The 13,664-nt window shown below is 44.3% G+C and overlaps 1 protein-coding gene across 5 annotated transcripts in view; it reads right to left on the bottom strand.

Annotated features, from left to right (window-relative positions):
* The window catches only part of DAB1 (DAB adaptor protein 1), a gene marked incomplete at both ends in the record, with an annotated part of 285,045 nt that overhangs the window by 9,318 nt on the left and 262,063 nt on the right, over positions 1–13,664 (bottom strand). For 4 of the 5 annotated variants that reach the window (XM_079698050.1, XM_079698047.1, XM_079698049.1 and 1 more), the window contains 3 exons: positions 3,369–3,452; positions 3,812–3,939; positions 7,549–8,097. In XM_079698050.1, the coding sequence (XP_079554176.1) occupies positions 3,369–3,452; positions 3,812–3,939; positions 7,549–8,097 (761 nt within the window). Of the gene's footprint in view, positions 1–3,368; positions 3,453–3,811; positions 3,940–7,548; positions 8,098–13,664 lie in introns of those variants that run through there. The other variant, XM_079698048.1, reaches the window with a different exon arrangement.

The following is a 13,664-nucleotide window of genomic DNA, read 5'->3' on the forward strand; positions in this document are numbered from 1 at the left end:
TCTTAAAAAATGACAGTGACTTATTATTTATGGCAATATCTATTGTTACTAACGGAGAGACAGACCAAACAATTCCCCATTGTTACAGACGCTACTTTGACTTGACAGCTGGGAAAGTCTGATAGGCAGTTTATTTACTTAGCTATTTAACCAAATAAATGTTTTCATTTTTCTTTCATCTCCTCAAAAGCTAACATTTCGCCCTTAAAATTGCTCCAGCAACATATCAGTGGAGTATAAATTACCTGCCACTCCCACGCCAGCCATTATAATATTATTTGGGTTCTTTTTTTTTACCCCTGTTGACCCAGTCTTTCAAAGACATGTGATTCTCCCAGATGGGAGGGTAGGGGAAAAACATGAAATAATTGAAGATATTCCCTTTATTGCTAAAACAGAAATGCTGTTTTGAGATTGGCCCCGAAGCTTCCTCCTGAGAGGATTGAGGCCATCCGTTTCCTCTTACTAGGGTGCAATATGGTTTTAACTTATCAACAGATGTCACCCCTACCTACTCAGAATTGTGCGGGCATTTCTAATTAAAAGCAGCTGGAGATAATGGTTGCAAGGGTGATAAGAAGGCTGAGACTTGCTTTCCAACTGTATGGAGGCAGCGGGGAAAATAGAGCCATGGACCTAACTCCCCTTGCATGGTATCCTTTTTCCAAATGCCTGGAAAGGCCCTAAGAAATTGCAGTCAGTAAATTTCCAGTTGGGTGGATGGGTGAAGGGGATGGAGACAGAAAAATCAAACGTGGCTTATACTGCTATTGAAGGAGGGGCCCAAAAGGCTCATTTGGACTTCCCTTATGGGTGTCTTGAGGGATGTGTCGGCAAGGCTGGCATCAGCCTCTTGGAATGCAATTCTTGATAGGCAATTGTGTAATTGCCAGACTAAGCTTTCAAAGGGAGAAAACTGTTTCATGGAAGATTACAGTCCAGCCCTCCTTTGGAGCTGGGAGCTACTTATTATGATTTACATGTGAATCTAAGATAAGGCTGCTCATTTTGTGAGAAGTGAGAGGCGGCCTGTGAGGCCCTAACAGGGGTCCTTCTGATTATGGGACAGGGCGAGCCAGAAAACTAAGAAGTAGGGTTTTTCTTTTTCCTTTGTCCCAAAGCTATTTTGAGGCATATTGAAAATTAATTACCTGCAAATAGAAAGTAAAAAGCAAAACCTCCCAGCCAGTGGCCTGTGTCCTTATGGTAGAATTTATTCAACACGAGGACATAAGGGCTAAACGTATAAAATCCAAGGGAGTGGCGAACCACATTTATTGAGCACACGGGATGATGATGGGGGTGGTGGTGATGGTGTTGGTGTTGGTGATGGCAACTAACAGCTCTTGGATGCTTTCCCTGTGTCAGATGCTGTGCTAAGAGCTCCACACACATCACCTCCTATGATTACTGTCCAAACAATAAGCTTATGAGGAGAACACTATTTTTACCCTCATTTTTCAAAATAAGATTAGAATTATTATGACATCTCATGAGGGTCACATAGCTTATAAGTGCTAGCGCCAGATTCTGAACTCACTCTTGCTCCAGAACCAGATTTTTTTAAGCCGAGTACCGAGTACCTGTCTCCATATGCTTAGTTAATGTAATGTATACATAAGGCCCTTTCAGCAAATAAGCAAACCAAGACTCAACAGCAAGTATGGTTCTTGCCCAAGATTTCCTGCTCTTAAGTAGCTGAGCTAGAATTTGAACTCAAGTTCCAAATTCTGAGCTCTTCCCACTAGACCATGCCACGTCCATTCACAACTCAACCCTGGCCTGGGGTTCTAGACAGAACATCAAACACGGAACAGGCTGAAGCCTCACAAAAGAGCCTGTACGACTGTCTCAAGCAGAACAGGCTCGTAAAGATGAGGGTGTGAAACATCGATCTGCAAATGCTGCACGTCATCTTTATTCTCTAGAAGAACTCAATTTTAGGATGATGTTGGCTGTTATGCTAATGAATGGCTCTTGTCACCTCCAGTTCATTCATCAAATTTTTCAAGGCAACGGTGAGCATGTGAAATAAAACATATGTAAGGGGTAGAAAAACCTCTGGGGGAATCTTCCCAAAGTGTCCACCCATCATCTCCAACTTTTGTCTCTCCTGGAACATGGACCCTGCCTGTATCACAAGTTCCCCAAATAGCTTTGCAAGACTGGATTTTTAGATGGGCATTTGCATGGCATGATGTGTTCTCATGTGCTATCGTACCGAGGTGAAACATGGCAAAAAGTACGGTATGTGAGATACTTTAATCATAAAATCTATTAGCAAAATGCACTGTCAAAACACTGTATGAGCTTTCAATAATCATCAAAATAACTTACACATGAACTGTGACTGATTCCGAGGTATTGAATCCATTTATGAACAGTGAAAACTATTTACCATTTTAATGGTTCTGACCGTAATGTTCAGGCCTAAAAACAGGGCTCTGTTGGTAGGGCCTTGCAGTCCTACACGTTTATGGAAAACTAGAAAAGTATATGAAAATTGAACACATTTGTCAAGGAGTGACCTTAGAAACCATGCCTGGTTAACAAGGGGTACTTCTGTCTCCTGGGAAAGTTCACTTCATCAGCCCCTCTTTCTTTCCATAAAATCAGATGTATTAAAATTCAAGTGCCAAAACCCACTTCTAGTAAATGTAAGGACCCCTCTCTTGAAGCCGCTGCTGATGGAGTCTGAAGTGGTTTGGTGGCAAACCACAGGCTGTAGCACAGGTGCAAACAGCAGAGCCTCAGAAGCGAACGTGACACGTCTCTGAGCTTTGAATTCCACTTTCACGTCAGAGAGGGTGCGGGGGCCCCTTCTGGCCAGACAAAATGGACTACCATGCTCTCACATCTCTATCAATCTTATTTCAAGCACTGCTTGTTTTTGTTCCTTAGTCTGGCTTCTCAGTGTGTTTGGTGGGTGACCTTATTTTAGATCTGCAGAGTGTAGGCAAATGCAGTTGACACACTGCTTAAAAGATTGAAGCATCTGGACCCTATTTCACTGAGAAAGAATCAGGGTGGGCAGAATGTGTCCATCTCAGAATGTTGATGCTTTTAGACACCGAGTCCACGTTAAGTAGCATTGACCATGCCTCCTTCTATCAACAGCGCCCCCACTCAGAACATATCACTAATAAAATACGACCATTCCCCACTCCTCACCTCTACCCCACCTCCCAATATATGTCAAAGGTCATGCATCCATGAGGATAAACAAGGTGGAAAACAGACACCAGGCAAGGCAAGATGATGCAAACACCAGGGATGTGACTTCAGAGGTAACAAACAAGCAAAAGGGAAAGCGGATGGCTTAAGGGTGGGAGATCAAAAGGACAGATACCTACCCAGACCTGTGCTATCTAGCTACCGGCCTGTGGACTTATATTATCACCACTGGGCTCACCAAAGGGATCACTGTTGGATGAGGCCTGTGACCCATCAGGCTAGAACACAAGAAGATAACACTTTTTTTTTTCTTTTCAGTAATTGAAAATATAAGACAGCTGGGCATATTTTCATGCACACATATACTCTGTTATTTTAAAGGAGGCAGCACTTCGTTTAGAGGATGCCACTTCCGCAAACGTGAGAACTTGTAGTAACAACTTAACGAAAGGACAACGGTTTTCAGCTGCTCATTTGAACATAAAAGAAAACGCCTTTAGTCACCCCTTTAGAACTTAAGAGTCTGAGCCAGCATTCTTTTCTACATAGGTTTCCTCATGCATTGTCCATTTCAGATACAGAGGTTTTAAAATTGAAGAAAAAAAAAAAAAACCGAAAGAAGAAACCGGTCACTTACAGCTTCTTGCTCTTCACTTTTGCTGGGACTTTCAAAGCCCTCTTCAAAGATGTCATCGGTGGTCGGATCACTGGCGTGGGATGCAGAAGATTTGGATGGAGAGCTCTGTCTAGGGGCTGGGGTTGGAGCTACATAGAGACCATGCAAAAAAAGAAAACATCCTAAGTGTCTGGCAGCAACTGTTTATACCCCACAGAAACCTCGGGGATCTGATTATATTCGAGTCAAATCCCAGGACTCCTCCCTTCCTATCACAAGTCAAATCGGTTGAACAGTTTAATACCTCCTCTGTCCCTATTAATCTTGTCCTCTCACAAACTTGATGGTCAGGAAGGAGCTGGTGGTCCACAGGGATGGGTGAGGCAGCGGTCCTCAAGGGATAGTCCCTGGACCAGCAGCATCAGTCACAACTGGGAACTTGATAGTAATACAAATTCTTGGACCCCACCCTAGCTACACCTACTGAATCAGAAGTTCTGTGTTTCTGCAGACTCAAATTGAGACCTGCTGGACTACAGTCTTCTGTCTTAACTTCATATAATTATTTCAATAAGAATAAATAGAGGAGAGGACAGTGATATGCATTTATTGAGTGCCTTCTATGTGTCGGAAGCCATCAGAAATTTTACAGGCAATATCTCTAATCCGCGTAAAGCCTCTTCGAGGTAGGGGTTCTTCCAACTTTACAGATAAGAAAGGTGAAGATGGCTAAATTGCTCAAGGCCACAGACTTGGCAAGTGGTAGAAGAAGGCTTTGTATCCTGGCACATAGTAGGTATTTGATAAACACGTGCTGAATAGAGTGTCTCGGTGATCTGGGAAAATGAATGTAGCTGATGGCAACTTCACAGCTGGCACTTTTTCCCTTGTTCCATAAGGATCTCCATTTTCTGTCCTAACCTTCCCACATGTTCCTTGTCTCCTTTATCCCAGAGGTTTGTAATAAATACGCCATTAGAAACTACTTTCCTTTCAATCATTTCCATTTTTTTTTTCTTTTCAATAATGTCTAAATTGGCATTGAAAATACCCAGCACTGGCTCAGCCCCAAAGGAGGGGTGGGGAGGCATGGCTTGATTTAGTAGCTGAATTTCAAAAGCCATTGACAAGGCCTCCCTGCCATTACATCCCAGAATTTACAAAATCTGGCTGCTTATCAGACAGTGAGTGATTATAAAACTTGGTGAGTTGCTTTTGCCTTGATGGATCTCTCTTTAGAATGATGATGCTATTTATTGCGTGCCAGCAAGCTAGACACGGTGCTAGGCACTTTGCATTCATCATGCTCTGTAATATAAACCCTGCAAGGTGCTATTGTACCTATTGCCTTTTTCTGATGAAGAAACTGCAGCTCAGAGAGGTGAAGTGCCTTTCTTAGAGTTAACACAACTATTTAACACAAATCTGACGGTGCTCAGTCCACTGTGCTTTTCTATTTCTATTTGAGGTGTACTTTTGGGTCCTCTCCACTCAAAACATTCAAAACGTGATGTTGATGGATAAGAGATATAAAGATAGGTTGCACTCGTTTTCTTTACAATAAAACATTGTTTCTTTTTTTTTAATTTAAAAGGAAGTCTGTTTTGTTTCATGAGATGCCTATAGAACAAACCAGTTACAGAGAGTTTAAATGAGATAAGCTTTATGAAAACGCCTTGATATGCGGTAGATGCTTAATAATTATGAATGTAATTGGATTCTGAACTGTGTTTGACATGGTTTCTTGCTTACTAAAGGCTGAGGACCCTGACAGAGCTGCCGATTCTGAGAGATATCCTGCTCGTACATATTGGATGGAATCAGTGGGATGCAAAACTCGAAGTTTATTTATGCAAGTATCTTAACCTTTAGAAGGTTTTGTAGAATACCTCTACACCCTAAAACTGTGGTTCTCAATCTAGGACAATTTTACTCCCAAGGGACCTTTAGCACTATCTAGGATCATTTTTGGTCATCATGGCTAGGGGAAGAGGATGTGTGCTACCGGGTCTCTAGCGGCTAGAGGCCAGGGATGCTGCTAAACATCCTACAGTCCACAGGACAGCCGCCCACAACAAAAAATTTTCTGGACCAAAATCTCCCGCTCTGACACACGACAGTAACTGAGTAGCCTTTGTTTTGTACCTTCATCGTCTACAATCTTTCCAAAGCACATCCCATGTGCCAGACACCACACGACCATCATGAGAAGTGTAGCAGCACGAGGATGATTAAGACATATTCCCTGTCCTCAAAGAGCTTAAACTTCCCTCTTTTATATATATATAGCTGGCACAGAAGCCCCTTGAAAGAGAGACATCTGTCTTCAAAAGATGCTTGCTTTTTATGCATGGCTGTTATTTCTTTAGCACTTCATTTTTTATTCATGATTCTTCATTGAAACCCCATGAGCTGGAGTGAATAGAGATGCCCCCACCATGTAGATCCTATGGCCTGAGAGGAAGTAGGCTGTTTATACCCATAGAAGAGGTTCATTTTCAGAACAGCATCCCAAACCTTGCTGAAGTGACATTATCTAATTGTGTTAACATTAGATTTTTTTGGACAATTCACGGTACTGGCTAAGGAGTAATCCATACCATCTGTGACAGTAATGAAAACGCCAACCTCACTGTTCCATGAGCCTTTTCCTTCCCCTTATCAACTGTCAAGGCACAGGCTGGATCACCAGACACCTTTCCCAGATGGTGTCAACCAGGCATCGGTGTGCCCAAGTACATCTGGATTCTGATTGGCTGCACAGTGCTGGTTTTCCAGATGCTGGCAATAGAAAAGTGAGCTGGGATAGAATCACTGAATGCCAGAACTAGGAAAAGGCACAGAGCTATTGAAGCTAGCTCACTTATTTTACCCAAGACACAGCTGAGGTTAAGAGAAGTCACACACTTGCCCAAAGACACAGTTTGGGGTGGAGAAGGCAGGATTAGAACCTCAGTCCAAGACTGCAAACCCACTCAGTATGCCATAACAATGACGATAAAAATACTTCCAACTCTGTGAGGGACATAATGTTTTAGTACATGTACCACTGAATCCTTTTTATGACCCTTAGCCTAAGACAGATGAGGAAATTGAGGCTCAAAGAAGTAAAATGACTTGCCCATTGACACAAAACTGGTAAGAAATCAAGCCACTCTCTGGATTCCCAGTGCAGAGCTTTCTGACTACCTGAAGCTTTGAGCAAATTCTGGCTGTCACTCTACCAGTGTAGGAGGCCTTATGGCTGCTCTATCTCTGGCCTGTGTTTTCTCCTGATCTTAATCTTCTAATTTTTTATACTTGTCCCTAACATTTTTTAAATGCACATACACCATTCATTTTTAGTTCAATAAGCCATACCCAAATCTATGTGTCAGAGCTGGGATATACATAAATGAATAAATGAATGTGCAAGGGAATAAAAACTTAAGAGCCAGAGTAACATGCTAGATAAATAACAGGCCTGTATTCAATTCCACCCTTTTGTCTATTTTCTTTGTCTTTGAATCTCACTTTCATTATCTGTCAGACAGGTCTCACAAAACTTGCCATTAGCATTGTTAGGAGTATAGAAATAATAAATATAAAGCACATGGAGAAGGTGCGTATAATTGGCACCTAATAACGGGAGGCTATGATTAGTAGTAGTCATATAAACAAAGAGGCCTGTTGAATGCAACTGAGGTGATTTCTCTGACGCCAGAAACAAGGCATCAGTTGCTCTCTGGGGGTTTATGCCTTCAAAGAAGGGCACTCACGTGAGTTGGTCGATGGTGTAGTAGAAGTCACAGGCGTCAAATTCAACTGGGAGATGTCAAAGTCATCACAGTCATCTGTATCCTGTGCCACCCCGACTTTGTTGAAGTAACTGGAGAAGGCCTCTGAGGTGCAGGTGAGAGAGGGCTGGTCGGGTTTGCGGGAGGGCACGGGTGGAGGCTGGGCCATCTGGAAATCCTTAAACATTTCTTTCCCCATTTTCTGCCTGGGCTTGTCGGTCTGTGGACTTGACCTGGCGGAGTCACCCGTGGCTGGGACGGTTGCAAGGGGGGTGAGGGGACCTTGGAACATGGCAGCTGGCAAAGGCATAACAGTTTGTGTGGGCATGAAGGCGGCTGGCGGAAACTGCCCGGCCACGGTGGGCCAGGGCTGCTGAGTGGCAGGGAAGAGACCCGGCTGGCCCCATGCGATGGGCTGAGCCCCTGGCATCACCTGAGCGACTGGTGGCTGAGCACCCATGGCGATCTGCTGTTGGACAAGGGGCTGCTGGCCCCAGAAGGATGGGAGGACGGCGCCCATTGCAACATAACCTGCAAGGGTTAAAAAGAAGAGTCAGGCGCCTTGGGAAAGAATCATTCAGGGAGTCAAGTGATGGGCAAGAAAGGGACCAAGCAACTGCTGAGTGTCAGGCTGTGTGCTAGGATGCAAAGGTGAGTAAGACAGAAGTCCCTGCTCTCCTGGAGTCTGTCTTCTAGAGCCCTGGTCAGGGAAAACCGCTCTGAGAAGATGACTTATAAGCAGAGACTAGAATACAGTGAGGGGGACACCGGGCAGAGATCTGGGGAGTAATGATAATATTGCTATAGTTCTTAGAGTCTTATAATTCTTAGAGGTTTCTGACAGCACACAACCTCAGGAACCAGTGTGTCTCAGTGGAAAAGGCAGAGCGCTGGAAACCAGGCACAGCTGGGTTTGAATCTTGCCTCCCCTTCTTGCTAGACTTAGGGCATTCCCAAATGCTTCAGCATAGAGTCAAGCTCTTTGTTGTAAAGCCAGGTTATAACATCTTCCTTCTCAGCATCAGAGCGGTATGCAAAATGATTAAGAATCAAAATGTTGGGCTTCCCTGGTGGCGCAGGGGTTGAGAGTCCATCTGCCGATGCAGGGGACACGGGTTCGTGCCCCGGTCCAGGAAGATCCCATATGCCATGGAGCGGCTGGGCCTGTGAGCCATGGACGCTGAGCCTGTGTGTCCGGAGCCTGTTGCTCCACAACGGGAGAGGCCACAACAGTGAGAGGTCCGCGTACCGCAAAAAAAAAAAAAAAAAGAATCAAAATGTTGGAGTTTTAGAGGCCAAGGTTAAAATTCAGACTGCCACTTCTTATCTATGGAATTTGGGGAGAGCTTCAGAAGCCCTCTAAGCCTCTCCTTATCTGTAAAATGGGTAGAAAATACCTTCTGCGCCTCATTGGGTTAATTTAAAGATTTAATTTAGAGATTTAAAAAAATGTAAGTTAGCATCTACTCAGGACCACCTCATACAGTGGCACAGGTTAGGCACTGCAAAACTCCAGGGGGTGTACTCACATACGTCACCATAATTTTTTGCTATATTATTCCTTTCAGGTGAGATCTAATCATTTTAAAAGGAGCACAAGTGATACTCTGTACCATAATAATAGAAACAATAATAATTTCCACTTACTAAATGCTTACAATGTGCTAGGTGCAGTATTAGGTGCTTTACATCTTTACAAAATCGCTGCAGGGTCGGTATCATTATCTCCATTTGAGGGATAAGGAGATTGGTGCTCAGAGAAGAAAAGTACCTCATTCAGGCTTACACAGCTGAGACATGCTGGGATCAGGATCTGAACTGAGGTCATCTGTCCCCAAAGCCAGCATTCTTTCCACTGCCTCACCCAGATGGCCAAGACTGACTTCTGATCTTAGCACAGTCCGTAAAGCTGGTCTAGCCATGTAATGTTTTAGCTCACTGTGGGCCTGGAGGAGACTCCCATGTCCTTCCAGAGGTCCCCACCCTTTTCAGGGTGCAATCAAGCCCAGGAGACGGATGACCAGTCCAGGCAGAGTAGAGGGCCTCTCAAAATATGCATTTTTATGGCTATCGGAAGGAATCTGCAGGCACAGAGCAGTGAGACCAGGAAAAGAAGAGGGTGGTTGCACGGTATCTAGCAACTTCCAAATGGAAGACTGGCAAGCGCAGGGGCACTGGGCATGTCCTGGGTTGTGTCAGTGACTCCGGTGAGCCCAGAGAAATCACGTGTGGGCTGCCTCACTCATGCTCTAGCCTCAGATCCACCTGCCCTTCAACTGATTCTTAAGGGATGGAGCCAACTTTCAAAGCCAGTCCATTTCCTTCCAAGGTCAGAGGAGGCTCCAGTAGTGGGGTAGAGACAGACACATGGGCTTTCCACACGGGCTTCCTGCTGATCAATCTAACAGTGTTAAATACTTTTATGGAATGAGGCAGGAGTGGCAACAAAACAGACAATATCCTTTTCAGATCACCTTGGTCCTAGTGCTTGGAAATGAGGGGGGTGAAGAGGCATTGGTGCTGACATTTAAACTTGCAACGTGCTTACATTGTCTATCATAATAATGCAGTGACTTGAACCTACCAACAGACTAAGAATTTTGCAACATTGGTTTTCTTATTTTCTGATTGACTTTGACAGGGTTCAATGGTTCTCGGTGGGAGTGCTACTGCCTCCTAAGGCATGATTAGGAAATTTCTGGGGTGTGTTTTGGTTGTCATGACAATTTCGCGGCCAGACAGTACTAGCATTTAAGGGGCCAAGAGCATTGACACTAGACCTTCTATAATGTGGGAGATAACGTGCGTGACAAAGAAATGTCAGCATTCTGTTTGTGATTATTTGAGTATAGACTAGACTTTTTTAATGAATATTTTATTTTATTATTTATTTTTTTTGGGGGGGGTGGCACAACCCTGTGGCTTGCAGGATTTTAGTTCCCCGACCGGGGACTGAACCCAGGCTATGGCACCAAAAGTGCCGAGTCCTAACCACTGGACCGCCAGGGACTAGATTGGACTTTGAATCACATGGAAAATCAAAGTTTCTTTGCACAGTTTTAATGCACTACATTTTCCAGGAATGTAAGAACTGTGTATATTTGAGGGAAGACTATATTTCGTTTTGTTTGGAACATTGTCAGGAGTTGTTCACCAACTTGGAAAATCATGGTCCCTGATCATGGCGCTGGAGGAAGCATGACACTCCTGTACTGGTTGGTCTGAACCTGTGGTGATTCTAGTTATAGGTACACACACCTGACCACTTAGTATGTTTTTTAGTGTAGTTTTACCTGGGCATTTCCTTACTGCAATACATTATCTTGTTATTATAAATTAGTTTCCTTTATTTCTTCTTTATATTACAGTTAGGACATTATATTGATTTTTGAAAAACCAAGTAGGTAGGTTATATTCTCTATGAGTTTCATTTCAAAATATTAAAGGAGACATCACAAATCCTTGTTATAAAAAAGGAGCACTGGATCTGACAGGGTGAAGACCTGCCCATGGATCTTTTCATCACACCAACCCTGATGCCCATTTTGGTAAATGGATGGAAGGCTTCAGCCTCCAGCCAGACTATTGTTTTGCTTGGCTTCCATCCCACCCTCCTTACTGCCACCAGATGACTGTTCTAAAATGCAAATACAGTTGACCCTTGAACGACACGTGGGTTAGGGGCGCTCACCTGCACACAGTGGAAATTCTGCATATAACTCATAGTTGGCCCTCCATATACTTGGTTCTGCATCCACAGAATCAACCAAACACAGACCATATATAGTACTACTGCAGTATTTCTTGGAAAGCATCCACATATAAGTGGACCGGTGCAGTTCAGGCCCGTGTTGTTCAAAGGTCAGCTGTACAGTGCTTCATTACCTTGAGTATGAGGCCCAGAGGCCTTAGCTTGACTTTGGAGCTTTTGGGGTCAGTTCCCTTCCACTTCCTCACCCCCATTTTCCGTTTGCTCTCCCACTGGCACTCTTCCCTGCAGCAGATGCAAACAACCCAACCTGTTCTCTCGTCTCTGTTGGTCCATCTGCGCCTGGAAAGCCATCCCTAATTCTTTTTCACATGGCTGCCCCTCCTTTGCTCTTTGAGACGTGGTTCAGCATCACCTCTGCCCTCTAGACTCAGCTGGTTCTCCTCTGGGTGTGCACAGGCCCCCAAGTTCATCTCCACTGTGGCACTTGTCACACTGCGTCGGAATTGCCCAGTGATTCTGTCTTCCCTCATGAGACTGGAAAGCTCCTGCTACGAGGAACCTTTTATTTCTTTCTCCCTCCCCCATCTGCATCTAGCACAGTTTTGGGCACACATCCACTGCTCCATAAATGCTGGAGGCTGGAGAAAGGCTCTAGGTGGAGGTGAATGAGTCACAGTGGAATAAATGCCTTCACTGCATTTTTCTAAGTATCCAATTCAACTCCAGCATCCGTAAGTGCTATGATCTCTGATGAGTCAGTCTACTGCTGGTGGCAGGCTTTTTCCCCCACCATCTTTTTTTTTTTTTTTCCTTTTTTCCACAAGGAGCCAACAGATGGGCCGTGCACACTTTTCTGGAGAGAGCTATTAGCATGTCTCCCTGGCTTCATGCCATCTGCTTCAGAACAAAGTACAATATTCAAAAGAAAAAAAAAGGCAACAAGGGTAATTGGGTATCATGTTTGGGAACTTGCAGGTTTCACTTGCTCTTCCTGGGTGGGAGGGATCCCTGCAGTGGGGGCTTTTTCCCCAGACCTGTGAGCCAAGGCTCTCGGGTCACATGGCATTGTGCCTCCCTGAAGGGACCTCTCAGTGGCAGGGCTGCAGTAGCGCTGGACATGGGAAACCACTGCGTGGCTGCCACTGCAGCCACTTGACAACTTAGTAACTGTTTACTGGTTAACATTCAACAGTGGAGGGGGGAGGTGCCAAGGAGCATCTGTTTATGCCATGAAGTTCAGATCAATCATAAATCTCCTCGCTGTGCAGTGAAAGGAAACACCTGCATTACTGCCTTGCAGTTAGATTTTTAAAAGTGTTGAAATTGCAATTTATAACCAGATGCTGGCACCTAGGGATATCCTCATTATTTAAAAAAAAAAAAAAAGCAGACTAAAATGGAAGAAAATAGTGAAAACTAAAGTGAAAACTAAAGTGAAAAAACTAAAGCGAAAAATAGTGAAAACATTTTTTAGACTTACTTCCTCCAACATATATATAACTTATATGGTACCTCTTATCTACATTATGTCATTTGATTCATTTGTTCAAAAATGGCCCTCCTGGGTGCCAAGCACTGTTTGTCTTTGGAGATGCAGTGAAGAACAAGACAGTAAAAAAAATAAAAATCCTTGCTCTAGTGGAGCTCACATTTTTTGTGAAGTTGATCCTTGCAAACAAGCCTCTGGGGTAGCTGTTATCAGTATCTCTTTAATCTGCATACAAGGAACCTACAGCTTCAGGAGGGGAAGGTTTGATGTGGCTACACAGCAAGGGTAGGTAGCAGAGCCAGGGTCCCCAGTGAGTAGGGCGGGGAACTTTTTCCGGAGTGCTTACTTATATAAACACTGCCAGGCATTGTTTTAAATGTTTTATACTACACGTATTAACTCAGGAACAGCTCTATGAGGTGGAATTATCATCCCCATTTTACAGATAAGTTCCCTGAGGCTCCAAAGCGATATAGCTGTGTCACACAGCTGGTTACTGGCAGGGTCTGTACTCATACCGAGCACATTCTCCAAGCCCTTCAGGCCAGCTCTGCCATGTGCAGTCAGGAAGTCAAAGACCTAAACTTTATTTCATGCATTTTTTTTTTTTTTTGCCGTACGCGGGCCTCTCACTGTTGTGGCCTCTCCCATTGCGGAGCACAGGCTCCGGATGCGCAGGCTCAGCGGCCATGGCTCACGGGCCCAGCCGCTCCGCGGCACGTGGGATCTTCCCAGACCGGGGCACGAACCCGTGTCCCCTGCATCGGCAGGCAGACTCTCAACCACTGCGCCACCAGGGAAGCCCGATATTTCATGCATTTTTTTAAAGAAAACATCCCAAGAAGGCAAAGGAAAAAAACATAGGTAAGAAGAAGACATATTTTCTTCTACCTTAGA

The sequence above is a fragment of the Hyperoodon ampullatus genome (genome assembly GCF_949752795.1).
Source record: "Hyperoodon ampullatus genome assembly, chromosome: 2".
Classification (NCBI taxonomy): domain Eukaryota; kingdom Metazoa; phylum Chordata; class Mammalia; order Artiodactyla; family Ziphiidae; genus Hyperoodon; species Hyperoodon ampullatus.